At 38.9% G+C, this 18,947-nt stretch overlaps 1 protein-coding gene across 4 annotated transcripts in view; it reads right to left on the minus strand.

Annotated features, from left to right (window-relative positions):
• sbf2 (SET binding factor 2) overlaps positions 1 to 18,947 on the minus strand; it is a 110,349-nt gene that overhangs the window by 83,428 nt on the left and 7,974 nt on the right. For 2 of the 4 annotated variants that reach the window (XM_078248240.1, XM_078248222.1), the window contains exon 2: positions 7,533 to 7,618. The exons of the other annotated variants lie outside the window; for them this stretch is intronic. In XM_078248240.1, coding sequence (XP_078104366.1) covers positions 7,533 to 7,618 — 86 coding nt within the window. The remainder of the gene's footprint in view (positions 1 to 7,532; positions 7,619 to 18,947) is intronic. 4 annotated transcript variants of the gene reach the window in all.

Consider the following 18,947-nt stretch of genomic DNA (forward strand, 5'->3'; position numbering starts at 1 on the left):
ATGTCACATAGCTTCCTTTTTTTTCCAGGCAAGATAGGGTGGTGTGGAGGATGTGTGCTATGGCGTCCTCCGTTGATTGGTTAGGACGGTAAGCAAACTGTAATTGGTCCACTGTGCTGGTTAGTGAGGAGCAGATGCAATCCTTGACCAGTCGTTCAAAGCATTTTATCACTGAGGTGAGTGCCGCTGGGCGGTAGTCATTCAGGCAGGGCTCATCTTGTTTTCTTGGGCACAGGAATGATGGTGGAATTCTTGAAGCACGTGCGTATGACAGACTAAGCCAGTAACAGGTTGAATATCATTTTGAATGCTGGCACTATGGTAAAGCCGTTCTTCAGCATTGAAGAACCTGATGTCTAATATCAAGGATATCAAGGATATGGAATTCCTTGATATTAGACATCAGGTTCCTCCATTAGTTAACTAGTAAAAGCCAAAATGCGCACTAGTTAACTAGTAGGACACAATGCTAATGAGGAGGGGAGAGAGGGATTTGAGGCTTCCTATTGGCTCTCCAGTTTAAAAATAAAAGATCAAACTTTGTTCTATCTTGCCTACTTATATATTCCATCATATAAAGAACGACAAACATCGGCAGAGAAATTTGCAATCAGTGCAACAACAACTTGCCCTCTTAAGCAAAGCAGGCAGACACAACTGTACTTGAAATTTGAAAAGTAATAACACTCTCCTCATCACAGCAAGGAAGATCACCATATTCCCTTTGAGTACAATAAGTTAAAATTAATAATAAAATACAAACAGCCCTAATTTGCCATTTATGTAATCATTACATTCAAGTTCAAGTCAACCCTACGGTCACTGTCTTATTCATTTTAGAAAACCACAACTCAGCTACTTTTGTCAGCGTCAGAGTTTACACATTAAAAAACGTGAATACTTCCTCAACTCTCTCTGTCCGTTTACTGTATATTATGAGGACAGTATCTTCATACTGGAGGGAGAGATGATGGAAATGTACTAGTTGCACAACTGACCATCTATAGACCTGGCTTATCCATAACAGATGAGGATTTGAGCTGGTTCCTATCATCATCACTTGCCTGAAAAGATTAGAAACACATTTTTCCTAGCACAAGTTGTAAACGCTTTTTCTTGGTGCATTCCTCATCTGTGGTTATTTAGTTTGCTGGGGGCCTGTTGTGACCGCAAAATGCTTTTCGTGCTCAGCTTCATCCACTGTTTACTACAGATGTGTTCCTTAGTGTTTGTAAATGAGTCATTTTCTTTTTTCATGGAGTAGAGAAAATCTGCAAATAATAATGGTTTACATACCAGCCCAAAACAGAGCCAACATGCAAATTGCTTAGTGGGTCTGTTAAACACTATGGTGTATCTTCATTAAAGCTTCAAAGCTGGAATTTCAGTCATTTGGCTCTAGACCAAAGTTTGTCACACACACCACATAGTAGGAAAGCAAATTTCTGGAACAACCCCCTCTTTCCTGTCCTTGCTCAGTCCTCAGGGCGCTTTTTCATAGAGAACTGAAGCTGTATCTTATTCAGCATGCTATCTAAATATTTTATACTAGTATACTTAAAACATACAGTTGTATTTTAGAAGAACAGTTTTAGCAAATACGTGGGGTATTTGCCAAAAAAGACCTTGCATTAAATGTATCCTCTTGTTTCAGCTCGGGCGTACTGCCTTCAATGAGAAACATCATGTCTGGTGCTTTCTTTTCACTCTAGGGATTGCAGTATGTCTCAATTTCAGTCTAGGCTGACACATAATGAAGAAGCATTGGGGGGGGATCACTTCAGCGAAATGGAATACAAAAGATTCACACACACCCACACAGGCACAAAACATGGTATGCAGATCCTCAATGACATCTGGAAACACTAAGCTAATAGATTTAGCTAAACCTGCAGCAGTGTTTCTATATTTAAACTCTATGAAACCACAACAGGATACTTTAGGGATGATGCTGAGAGAGTAGAGCCATCCTGGCTCATCCCTCAGAGTCACTTAAAGGTTAAAGACCAGTGCTAGGGTTTTGGCCTCATATCGACAAAAAATTAAATCTCTAAAATTCTACTCAACACTTTTTTTTGGAGAGGACATACTTTTAATTTTTCTTAGTTTCACCAAGAGCACCATGCTTTGCTGTATGACACACCACTGCTCGCCTATAAACAACTCACAACAAGACACTCTTGATGGCCACCGACAGACTCCGTGAGTTACACAGGAAGATGCCTGCCATTCAAACCACCTCACAATATGTCTATTTGTGCTGAAAGAACAACCTCACATGTCCTTAATTGTGAATAAATAAACGAGGGTCATGGTATAATAGTATCTCTTTGACCGTGTCCGCACAGATCCAAAGATTTTAGCTACAGCTATAATAACTCTTGGACATTATTAAAAGGCAAACAAAACTTAATTCAGTATTCATACAAAATAACTTTTTCAACAAAACTTTAATGTTTGTTTACTTCTAAATCTGCTAAATACTGTATAAAAATGTAGATTATATTTGCGTTTCTAAAAATCTAAAAACAAATCCTGTTATAGTGAAAAAAAATGACCTCATCTAAACATGAAATGTGAGAAATGCCTGTTTTTTAGAGTTGCTCTCTTCATTTGTCTTGGCTTAAATATCTGACCCATACTATCAGAGGTGGACTTTAAATACATTTGACTCAAGTATAAGTAAAAGTACTTGTGTAAAAATGTACTTAAAACAAAGTAAAAAGTAGGTCAGTTAAAATGTACTCCGAGTAGGGATGGGTCTTGAGACCCGGTTCTATTAAGGACCCGGTTCCAAATTTCTCAAAACTAGAGATGCACCGATTGACCAGCTGGTGATGTCAACGTTATGTCTCGAGAGACGAGACAAATCAAATTACTGGTGCACAAACATACATCGATTGTCTAATAAAGTTAATGAATTCAAGTGAATAGCCTGCCAACCGCTTCTATACTAAATGAAATAGAACGGAATTTCCTCGCTTCATTTCTCATTTGGTATCTTGCTGCAATGGCTGAACATGCTAAGAGGTCAAAGGTTTGGCTACATATTACAAAAGCAAAGATAAGGAGGAAGCTAAACAAATTTGTGTTTTAAATTAATTTCTTGTAAGGTGGGGAACACAACATCCATGATGAAGCACCTCAACGTTGCGGATCAATTAAAAAAAAAAGAAAAAAGAAGCAGTACCTTTGAGTCGCAAACTCCGACTGCGGTTTTGGGACAATCCTCCACCAAAAGGTATGCATGCCAAGCGCACTACCATTTCGTAGTAGCAAGTCTCCATTGTTGACAATAATAAGCCAACTCAGTGCTCCACAGTAGAACATTTCACACAAATATGCCCCTAAAAATAGATACTTGCGCGAACCGGAAAAATGATTTACGAGCACAGTGTGTGCGTAAAGACCATAGGTAAAGACCCCACCGCAAATCATTCCAAACATTGTTGGACAGGCTACCGAGAGCACCGCTCTGCGGGCCGACTTAATAATTTTAGAACCATAACGACTAGAAACATACCGTTTTGTGCAGGTAAATTTTAGGCATATTATTTAATTTCTTTGTTGTAAAAAATGTGTGACATTTTTTCTGCTGAAACTGTTCTCATAGGTGTAACCGACTATGAAAATAATCGGTAGTTGCAGCTTTACATGCAAATTATTATTATTATTTTTTTAAAACTATGCCAAAGTACAATAATGATAATTACAACTACAACCCATATGTGATTCTTCACCCTCTGGGGTCTAAGGGTATTTTCAGGCACACAGATGATTTTAGCATGCTCTGATAGTTGTCCATTTGATCAAATGTAAGCAGTATTTTCAAAGTGCCATGGTATTTTTGTATTCAGCACAAGTTCAGCTACATTTTTTGATTTATTGTATCAAGAATGCCTTACACATGAAAAAAAAAAGAGACATCAAATACAATCAAGGATAAAAACACAAAGTCCAGGGGCCTGTTGCACAAAAGTAGAATGAAGAAATCCAGGATAACTGAAAAAGCGCAGCTTGACTTAGTGTGGTCCGCTCATCGCGGCTTAATCGGTTGCACGTTTGCCGAGCCAGGATGAGAAGGTGAAGCTATGTCAAGCCAGGTGTAGATAGCTGGGATAAGTGCACGTTCACGGCTTTCTTAAATAGACCACGGTATCGATCACAGATTTACTGATGCAGAAATGGAGAAGACGCGTGCGGCATATGTTTCACCCACTGAGCAGCAGCTGTTAATGGAAAATTATGAGGAGGTGAAACATAATATGCAAAAAGGGAAATACGGCTGTTGTTATCAGACAGAGAAAAAAAGCCCAACAAACAATAGCGGAGCGACTGAATGCGTAAGGATTTAAAAAGATCTACTTACTAGTCACTCCACATTTTTACAAAGTTGTACACTGTGTTTTAATTGCTTTTAATATGCTTGTTTTATGTGTTGGTTGTATTGCTGTATCTGTTTTTATGTGCTAAATGTGCTGGTTTTACTGTAAAGTGTCTTTGAGTAGCCTGTAAAGCACTATATAAATAAAATGTTTTATTATTTAGCCTACTTTGCCTTAAAAGTGAGCAGAGGGAATTAATGTTCCTCTGGAAATTTACCCTAAGGACTAGGCTTCATTTCAAACCCTTATTCACAATGCGAGAATATGTTTTACAACCATATGCACAAATCTCTATAAGCTATGTCTAATTCTAAATATCTTTCTACAATAAATGTTCATACAGAACAAACATGACTGGACAAAAACTAGAAAAAGAAGTGACTTCAAAACACACTGTAAGCATATCTGTAAAACAATATAGCCTATTATTCAGGGTTTTTTCTCACTCCCAGATGCGTGACAGCACCAAAATAAAAAGATTAAGAAGCTTTGTGGAATTCCAACACATTCTCACTCCCATCTCGAAAAATACGGACGTTTGGTCAGGTGCCATTGTCGTCGTTATTGACGCTAAAAGTCTCCTTTAGAGTCCGCTGCACGGTGTGGGAGGATCCCCCTGCCTCCCCCCGCCTCTCCACGTTGCACGGGGCAAATTTCACAGTGTCTCCGGTGCCAGTGCAACCATTTCTTACCATGTAAAGAACTGCAATAGTAGGATTTACATCAAACTTGTGACAGCAATAGTGACAAGTAATGCATGTTAATAAAAATAAAGCAGAACACATTCAGAAGACAACAGAATAACTTGCTTATTTCGGATCAGAGCGGCAGCTGATTTAACACATAAGACTCCAGGATTAATCTTAGCCTGGCTGTTAGCCTGCTCTGGAGCTATTAAATCATATTCCTGACATCAAAATACTGAGTGAAGTTTAAAAAGAATGAAGAACGCAGACATCATCGTCAAGGTAATTTGACGATGACTACTGTAGTACTGGTATAGAGGCAAGGCTGGTTTGTTTCCGCCAGCAGCTAAGTTTACAAGAATTTGTCTAAATTTCAAGATTCGTGGCAAACTAAGACAAACAGTTGGACTACATACAGATAGCTTTCCCTTAAGGATGCTATTTGCAGAGTAGCGTGCTGTGCTTGTGTAAAACAGCAGCAGCAGATAAGAGACAGATGGAGCAGATTGAAATATCATTTTTCTACAGGTTTATGTCTGAACAGTATTGATAAAGTTTTGGCTTTTTACTCATGACGGTTTTATTGCACTTACTGTAACTAGCGAATCGTTAGCTGTCATCTGCACCAGGGGCCGTTGCTAAGCTTCTCTATATAGTGCCTATACTGTGTGTGGAGGGCGGTCATGGCCGATGATGATTGAACTGTTGTTCATTTTTCATTGTTGTTCAACGTTAAGTGCTGCTAGTCAGCAGAGTGTCACCTCTCTGGAGCTCTACAGTCCTGCGGCCGCAGACAGACACAATAGCAGATGGATTCATCTTCTTTCTTTTGTTCTATTCTCACAAAGTATATCAGGACTTTTTTTGTTTTTACTCTGTAATGGATGCAGCTTGAAATGTAGTGAAGTACAATACTGATAAAAAGTACTCAAGTAAAAATAAAATTACAGATTTCTAAAAAGTACCAGTATACAAAAAACAACTTTGTAACAGTAAGAACAGTAAATATAATTTGTTACTCCCACCACTGCATATTATTCAACTTGTTGGCCTTTACACCTGCTGGTGCTCTGCATCACCTGGCCTCTAAATTAGGCTATATAATTAGCTATGACCTCCACCAAACACTAAACATACCTTCAACTGCAAAGTAGAAAACATGCAACATTTATTTCGGCACAGCATTTACAGTCATCTACAGCTATGGATCCTGTAAGTTGTACCTGGATTTTTATGTGTAATATCTAATGCTGTAATAAAAAAAGAGCGGGAAAAATGTAATATGACTACTTTCAAGGATCAAGTACTATGTTGTGATCTAGAGTTATATTGCTGTTTTCCCTCCTCATGACTGCCAAAACTATTCTGCTTAGTCATTAAAAGCTTATCTGCAGTAGCCAATATAAATGAGCAAAAACATATATAACACAGGCGCTAATGTCCTGTGCAGTATGATACTGTTAAGTGCTAATGTTTCCCTAGAAAGTGACAGTTTTCCCAGTCCTGATATGCAAATATTTGTCCATCCATTGCATTGTCCATATAAGGACAACAGACCCCCTGGGAGAGAAGCAACTATTCTATTAATATAACTAAAGAAGAAGATGGAGACAGACAGCAACGGGAATCAGATAGTAGGCTGGACATGATGTAAAAAGCGTTCTGTGGAAAGGGGTTTCCTAATTAGGGAACATGTAAAGTGCTTAAAACAAATGTTTGAGTGAACAATCATTACGAATTTATCTTAAACAGGAAATGCCAATTTCTGCTGCACAAGCTCTAAAGGACGAATTTGTTTTTAAAACATGAAAATTCCCTGGGGTACAATCTGTCATCTGTCAATGAACATTTTTATTATACAAATATTCCCTATTTTGCGCAGAAAACATTCTCAACTACCAAATCAGAAAGCTGTTAAGGGGTGTAAAGACAAGGACACTCACTAACTAGAGAATCACTATACAACTTGTTCACAGATGTCTGCTCTCCTGTTAATATGAACTATGAAATTGTGATATTAGTCTACACTGCAGACAGCAAAGGCCGCGGTCACAATAATGATGTAACCATCCAGTCACCAGTCTGTGAATTATACATATGAGACATTTTACAATTTTCTTAAATTAAATGTTTGCAATGTAGTATATTTGTATATAGAAGCAAAACAGACAACTTTCTTCCCAGTGATTAATCAATCACTGATTGATCATTAACTTTTCTAAACAGGAAGTAATGATATTTGTATGTCTCCATTTATAAAAACAACACTGTCAAAAACAAAATTTGGTGTTCCAACCACATTTTGATTAGAAAACATTTTATGTTAAATCCCAGCAGGCATCTTTTTCAATGTAACTGCATCTTTGTTTTCCTGTGTTTCACTTTGGATAGTGTACTTTAAATACCCAGGCAACCTAGCTTTGTTCAGTTTAGTTGTTTTCAGTTTATAGTTATCACTCACCATCTCCACCCCCTGAGGAAACGCCGTTCCCTCCCAGTCCTTCTTGGGGAATCGCTGAATGATCTTTCCACATCCCTCCCCTGAACCTTCAGATAAAAAAAGACATCAAGATCTGTCAGTCAGTGCAGAGAACAGCATCACGACATGTAGAACTCTGCATGTGTTTTAATAAGAGAAATATCACCAATCTTAAGTTAGCCAATAAACGTACATCATATAAGTTAAAGTTCATATGACATGCTGCTTTTTGGATGCTTTTATATAGGCCTTACTGGTCCCTTAATACTGTATCTGAAGTCTCTTTCCCGAAATTCAGCCTTGGTGCAGAATTACAGCCACTACAGCCAGTCCCACAATGAGCTTTCCTTAGTATGTGCCATTTCTGTGTCTGTAGCTATTGAGGAGGAGAGAGGGGGGGCAAGGTGGAGGGTGGGGGTGTGGCCTTGACCAACTGCAACTTTGCTTGTTTTCAAGCCATGATGTCTCTCTCTCATGGGTGGGCCAAATTCTCTGGGCAGGCAAAACAGAGAAAGGGGAGTTCATCTTGCTCCTTCTGACCTCATAAGGGGCAGATTCCAGATCAGCCCATCTGAGCTTTCATTTTCTCAAAGGCAGAGCAGGATACCCAGGGCTCGGTTTTCATCTATCGCCATTTCTAGCCACTGGGGGACCATAGGCAGGCTGGGGGAACTCACATTAATGTTAAAAAACCTCAAAGTGAAATGTTCATGCCATGGGACCTTTAAACATTTCTTGCATAAATAATGCACTGGTCAACTTATACGGTTTCTCAAAGGATTGCATCTCAGAGTTAATCTGTCTGACTAGTTTTTCTCTTCAGATTAATCATGATTTACAGTAAAGTAATGGACAAAAATGTATTTAATAGGATAAACAAGCACACTATGGTCTGAACAGATTTTCAGATTAATTTTACTCAAAAGGCAGGCATGGTAATGTTGAAAAGCTAGCAAGATTTGAAAGTAGCATATCATCGGGGCTCCGTCTAACCCCTCCCCCTCCGACCCACACACAGACGTGTACGAGCGCCGCTGTGATTGGTTGGCGTTTTTACAGCTACAGATGACGGATCTTTTTCGCTCCTTTTTCAGAGCCCATAAGTTATTTATTGCTGCTGCAGTTACCGATCCTGCCTTTAATGTTAAGTCAAATATATTAGGTATGATTTAACATGACTACTGTACATTAGAAAACAAGACAAAGAGAGGAAACAACAGGAACAAAATATAGATTAATACAATATAAACAGAATATATCAAAGATGTCAGCTCAAATACAGTTCCTCAGTAAGAGTATAACTCTGTTTTTCATCCCTACACACATAAGTAAGCAAGCAGGAAGCATGTAGAAACAGCCTGGGGTTTCACAACAGCTTAGAGGGGTCATATCCTATGTGCTCCTCCCTATGTAAAAGTCATCCATATACTTCTAAGTAGAGATGCACCGTTTGACCGGCCGGTGACTGGAATTGGCCGATTTTCACGTCATTGGCCATGACTGGCGACCTGCCGGTCAGTCTGACATATGCCAATTTTATGCCGGTCAAATGCACTTGGGCGCTGCATGATTTACATTGCGCAACAGCAACACCACACGTGAAATATGACGGCTACAGTTTATCGGTGTGCTGGACACACTGACTTTGATGAATTTACTGTTTATCAGACCCCAGATGAGACAAGAAGCTAATGTTGCCTCTGATGCCCTGCTGGCTGCTATAAGAGACGCTGTAAACAAAACAAACAAACAAAAAGACGCTGTATTCCTCCGACACGCTGTATTAACGTTATTGTTTATGCTTTCCAGGTTAGTGGAGATGCATACCGCTCAACAACCAACATTAAAAACATAGTAATCTTTAAAGAGTTTAGTTTTGTTGTTAAACTGTGTGTAAAATGAGCGGTGACTAGGGCTGAAATGATTCCTCAAATAACTCGAATAATTCGATTACAAAAAAATCCTCGATGCAAAATGACTTGCCTCGAAGCTTCGTTAAATCAATGTTACCAACGTTGTATCGCTGACGGACGGTGTTTCCGCACGGATCATTATTACTGTCGCACACCAGACGCTGCTCAGTCTGCTGCTGGCGACACATGCCAGAGCGTAAATAGTGCGGGGCTAAGAGAAGAGACAGACTGGAGAAAACGACAGAAAGTGTCCAAAGTTTGGAATCAGATCAAACGTAATTAAAATGAAAACTCTGTACAGTGTGTCTACTGCAAAATCAAACTAGCTTACCACAATAATAGCATGACGTCAATGCTTCTGCATCTCAACAGAAAACATTGAGTCTAACTTAATCATCCATTCCACGAAGTGGACCCGACAAAAATAAATCACAGTCATATGGAAAAACAGCTGATTGTGTGTTTTCTCTCTCTCTCTCTCTCTCTGATCAACGATCTACTAGCATAAGTGTAACAGAGCTGTGTAGCATTGTAATCAAATATATAAATGAAAATAGGTTGAGTATAACTAATATTTACATATTGGCCTATATACAGATCAGTCTCAGGTTGAAACTTGTAGTTCTAAAAGTTAAGTTGCACAACTTAAGGTAATGTTTATGTATGTTTAATGTATGCCTTAGTTTGAAGTTGATATCATTTGAAAGAAAAAAAAAATCTTTAAAAAAAACAATGTAATATGGCACTTAAATGCACTTAATAAGTTTAGTTTTTTGAGATATGATATTGTAAGCAATGTAGGCAATATAAATGTTGCTTTTTCCGAAAATTTAACCAAACTATTGTTTATTATTGCTCTTCAATAAAACAAAAGTATTTCTTATCCGATTACTCAATTAAATCGATGGAATAATCGGTAGAATATTCAATTAAAAAAAAAAAACTTATTTGCTGGAAACAATTCTGGTTCATTTTTAATTGTAAAGAGGAACTGTGAAAAAGCTTAAACTGAAACAAGAGACCTAAATATGCTGATAGAGCAAAATCAAATCAAATGTGACACTGAAATAAACAGTCAAAGAGATTAAAAGAATGAAGCTGAATGCATCAGTGAATAAGGTAGCAGTTACTGCCAATCAATAGCCGCTTTCCGACCAAGTAGTTACAGGAACGTAGTTATAGGAAAAGTCCACTTCTAAACACATCTACCAACTACTCTCCCCCAAAACCCCATTTGCATTCGCACTGGCCAAGTGGCCATAGGGACTACAGGAGGGGTAAGGGAGTGACGCAAGCACGGCAACAGTCTTTATAGCGTTAAAATCAGAAAACAAATACACCAAAAAAAGTATGACCTAAATACTAAATCTAATATATATATACAGCATATTTGTCATAATTTAAACAAGTCTCCCAAAGAGAAATGGGTATCTCTCTGTGCTGTGGACTGTGTGTGACTGTGTGTGTGTGTGACGGCCGGCCAGGGGGATGGAGTTTAACTCCAAAAAGACAGTTAACCACAGGTTCCCGTTAATCTTATGATGGACATGTGTTGTAATATTTAAATAAACAAACCGTCAATGGCGAAATAAAAGCCTCTTATTTACAAGAGCGGTCTGAGAGACCTCCAGCTTACAGCGAGGTCTCTGAGCATGACTGGCCGAGTGACGAGCTAGCGGCCCCGGCAGGCACTTGCTGGCTGTCGCCTCACTTCATGGAGCTTCTCAACTCCGAAAACTTTGAAGCAAATTGTTAATTCGGCATAATTTCTCGCCTAAAAACGTTGTCAGAAGTGAATTTAGTGATGAATAAGATGGCGAAAATTGTTAAAATTGTCCCGTTGTTGGTCTGTCTGTACCGGAAACCCGACCCTCGTTGACCTAGGTTCTTATGCAGAAAAGGGAAGAGAGAAAAGACCTGAAGTAGGAGCTGAAAGAGTTACAGGAACTGCGGCCAGAGGAAATCCCCAAATTGGTCTAGTCAGAACCCGAGAAAAAAAAAGGGTTCTAGGAATTTTATGTTCTAGGAACTGCAAAAATCCCTCCGGTCGGAAAGCGGCTATTGAATGAATCTGGGTTGGATAAACTAAGCCCCTCCAGGAATTTGTGCTGTTGATTTTGGAATATTTAAAACAAATGAAACCAACCGCTGCCTTATTTGTGCAAGCTTGCAATTCTGTCTATTTCCCACATAGTTTCTGCAAAGAAACGGTGAAAACATGAACAACGCTACCAAATTCTTCTAATCACCGCAGGTAATTGCTATAATATTGAAATTCAGGATTCACAATCCTGGTGGGACTGATTAACTCAAGATGTGTGGAAAGGAATGCGGTCCAAAGTGTGAGATATGGGACTTACACCACTAACACAAAAGAAGCTTGCATGGGGCATGAAGGAGATTCATTTTCTTTAGGGATAGTGCTTCAACGAGCGATCACTGGGGGGAGACAGTCAAAGTTAAACCAAAAGGCACAAGGGCAGCCTTAATACAAAGTCTTAAGTGTTGGCCGTGCATATCTGTACAGTATGTAATGTAACACAAAGGCGTACACATTTACAGTATGTAGTTAGAGCTGAGAGAGACAGCTGGATACAGATCCATAGCAGGTGTAGCAAACAGATTTGTGAGGTTGACCATCGAAAGCTTAACTCCCTAATAGATTTCCCTCAGGGGGGTCCTGATATAGCTGGGTCTTGCAAAACTCTGAAACCTAAATTGGATGTGATAATTCACGTCAACATAAGTGCAAACACAACGCAATATGTATTTAGGAGTTGATATATGACTGCAACATTCTTGTTTAGCAATCTGGAAAGCTAATAAATGGAAAATGTGTAATTTAAGAAAGAATTCTCTAATTTAACATGCCAAAAACAGCCTTTTAAGATCCGTTTCACAATATCCTCTTTGTTACACTGTGTGATCCAACCCCATGACTTCATCTCAACGTTATTTTAAACTCAGAGTCACTCTTTGACAGCTAGGACACACTTTGTATTTATCAGCCAAGAGAAAATGTTCTATCAAGAGAGTAAGAGACAGAAATTTAATACATGTGGCCCATTTCTTGGATTTCATTGAAATAATGGATAAATAGTAGAGATGCACCGTTGACCGGCCGGTGACCGGAATTGGCCGATTTTCACGTCATTGGCCATGACCGGCGACCTGCCGGTCAGTCTGACATATGCCGATTTCATGCCGGTCAAATGTACTCGGGCGCCGCATGATTTACATTGCGCAACAGTAACACCACACGCGCACATGCAGGGTTTCCGCTGTATACATGTAGCAGCGGCGCACTGCCGCTCCATCAGCTGTTTATGAAATGTCATACAGTCATAATTATACACGTCTCTCTCTCTCTCTCTCTGAAAAACTGGAACATGAAAACCGCACTCACGCGGGTCCCGTGAAATATGACGGCTACAGTTTATCGGTGTGCTGGACACACTGACTTTGATGAATTTACTGTTTATCAGACCCCAGATGAGACAAGAAGCTAACGTTGCCTCTGATGCCCTGCTGGCTGCTATAGGAGACGCTGTAAACAAAACAAACAAAAAAAAGATGCTGTATTCCTCCGACACGCTGTATTAACGTTACTGTTTACGCTTTCCAGGTTAGTGGAGATGCATACCGCTCAACAACCAACATTAAAAACATAGTAATCTTTAAAGAGTTTAGTTTTGTTGTTAAACTGTGTGTAAAATGAGCGGTGACGTTAAATCATCTGTTTCAGGTAACGGCACGCTAGGGTACCGTCTATTTGCTGGATTGTTCCGAGGTAACCGTCGGTAGCTAACGTTAGCAGATAAGCCTGTTGACAGCAACGGTAGTGTTCACATTTATGCACAATTTCCCACACCAGGAGTAATTTATATAGTTGTATTTTATAGCAATCGATTATCTATTTAAAAAATGTTCTATGTTCTATGCAAAATGTAACATTTTCTATAAAAGAAAAGACAGAAAATAAATATTTGTGTGTGCTGTAAAGTGGTTAGAAAAAATGAAATCGGAATCGGCTAAAATCGGTATCGGCTGGCCTAACTCAAAGAAAATCAGAAATCGGAATTGGCCTAGAAAGTTGTAATCGGTGCATCTCTAATAAATAGATATATATGGGGATTTTGTTTATAAATTCAAAGCATTCTGGCTAAATACTACCTTCGCCAAAGAGTCACATATGCTGCAGATAGTGTCAGCTTTTTAGATTCTCGATCATCTGTTCAAACAACGCACTTCAAAATATTTGGAATTCACATGGATTTTACCATCTGCAAAAAAGCTAACCAGTTAGTGCCAAGCTATTTGGGATTTTCTCTTATTCAAAAAACAAAAAACCTAGAATGACAAATTTTCACGTAAGCTCTGGCCAACACTAAAATGATGTCAAATTGCTATGTTGGTCATTGAAATCAAAATCAACATACCCCTCTGCTGCATGTGCGTTTTAAACCTACAACTTTGGCTCAAAACTATAAAAACGTCTCCAATAACAAAAAGGCACACAAATACACCGCTGGGCTTGAAAGAATATTCTCTATCGGAGCCGGGTGTGAGAACACATGGGACTGCACAGAGTAGCACGAGAATGAAGTGCTACACATCATCATAATGACATGAGGTCCTCAGTGGTCAACTGCAGCCCTCCTGCACCAAGTGCCTCAAGCCTAGGGTTGGGTACCGAGACCCGGTGCTAATACGGCACTGGTGCCTTAACGACCGCCATCTACCGGACCGAATAGCAATGCGGATTTCAATGCCTCATTTCGGTGCCACTTAAATGCCTGCGCTTCTCTCTGATGATCCGAAACGGACGTTAGAGGCAACTGAAACATCGCCGCATGTCAGGCTAGTAAACACTACACTTGGCAGCAGGTAACGTTAGCCTACCGTTAGCTAGCAGCTGGATTAAACACGGTTAAAATGCTGAAAGCTAAACGGCGTCTGTAGCTGCTGTTGTCTGAAAAACAACACAGACGTTGCGTTCACTTGAAACTCGTTTCGCCAGCCTCGTGCTGCATTCAAAGTTATTGTAAAATACCCGTTTCCCCTCCAGTGGTTGTTTTGTCGTTTAACAGGAATTTACTGGTGAAATAAGTTATTGTTATTACATTTTTAATAAATCATTTAATTTTGACCCTGTGGCCTTAGCAATAAACAAGCTGTTCTTTAATGTTGCCGATTGTCGTTTTGTGCACCTTTTAAAAAAATAAAATAAAAAAATAAAAAAAATATGTATATACTTATGTCATGCAATAAAATGCAAATTACTTAAAAATCATACAATGTGATTTTCTGGATTTTTGTTTTAGATTCCGTCACTCACAGTTGAAGAGTACCTATGATAAAAATGACTTCTACATGCTCTGTAAGTGGGAAAACCTGCAAAATCGGCAGTGTATCAAATACTTGTTCTATCCACTGTATGTATGTATGTATGTATGTATGTATGTATGTATATATATATATATATATATATTTCAATCTTTTTTAAAAGTATTGGTTCAGGCACCGGCACCGTTTTAGCACCGGTATCGGAAAAACTCCTAACGATACCCAACCCTACTCAAGCCTGCTCTCAACAACTGTGTGTGTGTGTGTGTGTGTGTGTGTGTGTGTGTTAAACAGAAAGGAGCTGGATGATGGCTATACTTTTGCCTTTGTTCACCTGTAGAAGAGGCAAGCAGAGCGAGTCCAGACAGACTGGTGCTAGTAGAACACTAGTCTGTCTGACGGTTACGTGTCTTCAGGTCTTTACAGCTCCTCTAATTGAAATCACATGCTTTGAGTGCTCCAAGTTCAAATTTTCAACCGCGGATGAAAATAAATGACAGAATTCCTCACATACCACAAGGCTGCACTCTTGTATTAAAACAAGCCGTGCTTTCAAATACTACCCCCCTGACATCTATAAAGAACCCCACCAGCGAGGATAATAGAACCCAGGCCTGAAAAAAAACATGTTAATTTGAACATCCGCTAGCAAAATGGGAGGGGGATGAAGCCCAAAATCAAGTTTATTTCTTTCTTTATTTTTTTGGCAGAAGTTATTTAGACAACCAGAACAAAACATGCCCAAGCCCATGGCACGCGTGTGCATGTTTAAGATCATGGCTCATTTCCAGCTCAATACAGCACAACCTGTGTGTGGTACAGCTGGCAATAAATGTTTTTCAGCTTTCTGATGAAATATGATGTACATTTAAATATCTACTTTTTTTTTTTTTATTTCTTTTTTTTTTTTCCTGAAATAGCTTCAGGGACATATTTATTAGGAACAATAAATATAAGGCTAACCAGCCTTTAATAAGTGGTGTTAGACGTTTGCACAGTACAGTACAAACACTGGGCCTCTTTTATAAAACGTTTGTATGCACAGACTATCATAATTAGTGCGTACAAAGTTCTTTTGTGAAGTGTTGTGGGATACATAAATGTTTTCTTATTACCAAAATAAGAAAAGTAAATTTAATAGTTGTCGGGACCACTCGTAAACTGATACCACATATTTGTACTGAGGTTTGTGGCCAGTTCTAGGTCATCATGAGACAGCTTATGAAACACAACTGTTGGAACATATGAGTCATATATAAAATATTCCAACTGCATTAGTAGTTTCTTACACTTTTTAATCAGGTTTCCTATCAGTTTGAGTCCTGTGATTTGCTTGATATTTGCTGTTGATTCTTAATAGATTGCTGTGGTAATTCAGAAAAAAAAAAATAGTATCCTCTCTTCACAAAACACACAAAAACTGCCCACTCAACATTCAGCCGAATACTGACAGTAAAAGCAATATTGAACTGATAATTTACATAGTTGGCACCAACACAATACTGCCTTATGCCAGTGCATCTCCAAAAGTTACTTAACATAAAAATGTTTGGTTATTTCATGAAATTTAAGTTTTTAAGGTTTCTCTCACACACACACACACACACACACACACACACCATTTATTACGGAGTTGTGTGATTTAGCATTGTCTCAAAAAAGTGAAAAACCACAGAGGAAAGGTTGTTAGTCTTTCTTGATTAGAGCAGATGTTTGTCATCTTAAAAAAAAGGTTTCATTCATCTTCCTGATTTATCTTCCAGCTGTTTCTGCCAAATGCTTATTTTACCATGTATGGACAGGCCACCAGTGGAGTTGACGCAACATTGACGTCCTCGAACCTGATTTTGGCCCAGTTGTGCACACTCTTCTGAAATCAAGTTTCACTTATCGCCATTCCAATATCGATACGAGTGTTTAAAAGGGAAAATCCACCCCAAAATAGAATTTCCATTAAGCTATTTCAGCCTTAAGAGGATGTCTTCACATCCACCGAATTAGTGACCAGGGGCCTCATTTATAAAACTGTGCGGCGAATTTGCATCAGAAGTGGTGTATGGACGAAACACAGGATGTGAGTAGCACAGAAATATTCAAATTTATAAAACCATGCGCACGCACGTCCTACGCCAATTCCCTTTATAAATCACAATCGATTCTAAATGTGACGCAGCTTTGGCGGCTTCATGTCACGCCCATAATTGGCCTTAAATAGTAAGTGAAACACCTCAAATTAATAGTCATCCATACCGACATCATGCGCACAGAGAAAAACAAAGCAAAGGACTTTCACGCCAATGTGAAGTTGTAGTTCTTGTTAGAGAGGTGGAAAAGAGGAAAATATGTTTGGAGGGCACAGTGTGGGCATTACTAATGCCAAAAAAGCTGTAGAGTGACAACACATTGCAGTCGCAGTTAATGCCACAGCCTCAGAGGTCGGACCGTGGCCCAAATTAAAAAGAAATGGTCCGATATTAAAGTTGATGCAAAAAAACGCCTAGCACTACCCCGAGAAAGTGTTTATGCCACAGGACACCGGAGCTGACCCCGCTTGAAGTGGGACAGGCACGGCGTGGTTTCTCCGAGTGCTCCTCTGTAACGCTGGGTTTACCACCTTTGACTCTTTTCCTGCTTCCAACGTTAGCTACATGATTGCTGGATATACCAAACTTACTTTTCTTCACTTTCCTGGAGAACGAGCGGATAGCTGAAAGGAACATCGCGACTGTTGTGTGGAATAAGGTTGGCGAAAAAAGGCACTATGCTTTTCCGTGTCTATTTTTTCGCTGAGAGGAAACTCAACAAAAAGCCATTTGCCAACACTAAATATCAAACAAAAGCCAGACACTATATGAGTTGCTTTGAGCTGTAGCCTACATTCAACACTTCTAACCAAAGGCAGAATATAAAGTAATCTCAGAGATTATAAATTCTACAAGCAGCAATACCACAGGCCAAGCAATTGGCCTGTCCCAAACAGGCAAGTTTTCAACGGGCACTGCACTACATTCCAGAAAAATCTCCATAGATGCTGACACAATACCTTATCCCTTATTCTAGTATATGTAGCATATTCCAATGTATGGAGTAGAGGTTTAACTATCGATCTGGAGATATATATATATATATATATATATATATATATATATATATATATATATATATATATATATATATCTCGATTCAAAGATCCACGATCCAATATTATTGATGCAAAGTGAAAATATTGATACATATCGTCTGAAAGATTCCCACATTATATTTATCCTTTTTTAATAAAAACAAAAAAAAATGTATTTAAATGCCTGGAAGAGATGACAAATCATATTTAGTTAGCAGTGCGTTATATTGGCATATGATATTGACTCATATCGATCGCGGGTCCCTGAATTGAATTCGTACCGTGACAGACTTTAAGAGGTCAGCAAATATTGTATCGTTGTCCAAAGAATCGATATAATATCGTACCGTGATAAAACTTGTGATTTACACCCCTAGTCTGATTGTCATCATCACTTCAGTCCCTCACCCTGTTGTTTAGCTTAAGGACAGACCTGTTTCAAACTTATAAATTAAAACTACATCAAAAATGACATATCAAAGCCAAAGGGTGACCATCATCAGGAAACTAAACTGTTCTGGATGTTCTGTGTGGGTGATATGCAAAGGAATTGGCTGTGGTGCTGTTTGAATAGCAAAAGAGTATCAGAGATTAGCAAACTAATGATGTCATGAATATCAAATTCAGGAAGCTTTCCAGCCTCCAAAGACAGCTGCAGGGCAGGAAAAATATGTACAAAGATAGACCCTTCCTTCAGGTCATGCACAGGTGAAAATGTTGGAAGAAAAGAAACATTTCAGCCAGGAATGATGGGCATACATTTGCAGAACTGTGTTCCATAGAGAATAATCCATCAGGATGTCATGATCAACTTTAATAAATGTATACAAACTAATCAATTATCTATTCATCACTTCCTCTTTCCCTCAGCTCAAGAAAAATAAAAGCGGTGGTGCAGTCATTCAGTGGGTCGAAGCCTTCAGCTTTCTCCCAGTTACCTGCAACTGTGCATTGATAATTGATGATGGCTTACAGAACATAACTAACAAAAAATGACTCTCCCTTCTTTTCCAGCTT

Source organism: Sander vitreus, chromosome 1 (genome assembly GCF_031162955.1).
Source record: "Sander vitreus isolate 19-12246 chromosome 1, sanVit1, whole genome shotgun sequence".
NCBI classification, from domain to species: Eukaryota; Metazoa; Chordata; class Actinopteri; order Perciformes; family Percidae; genus Sander; species Sander vitreus.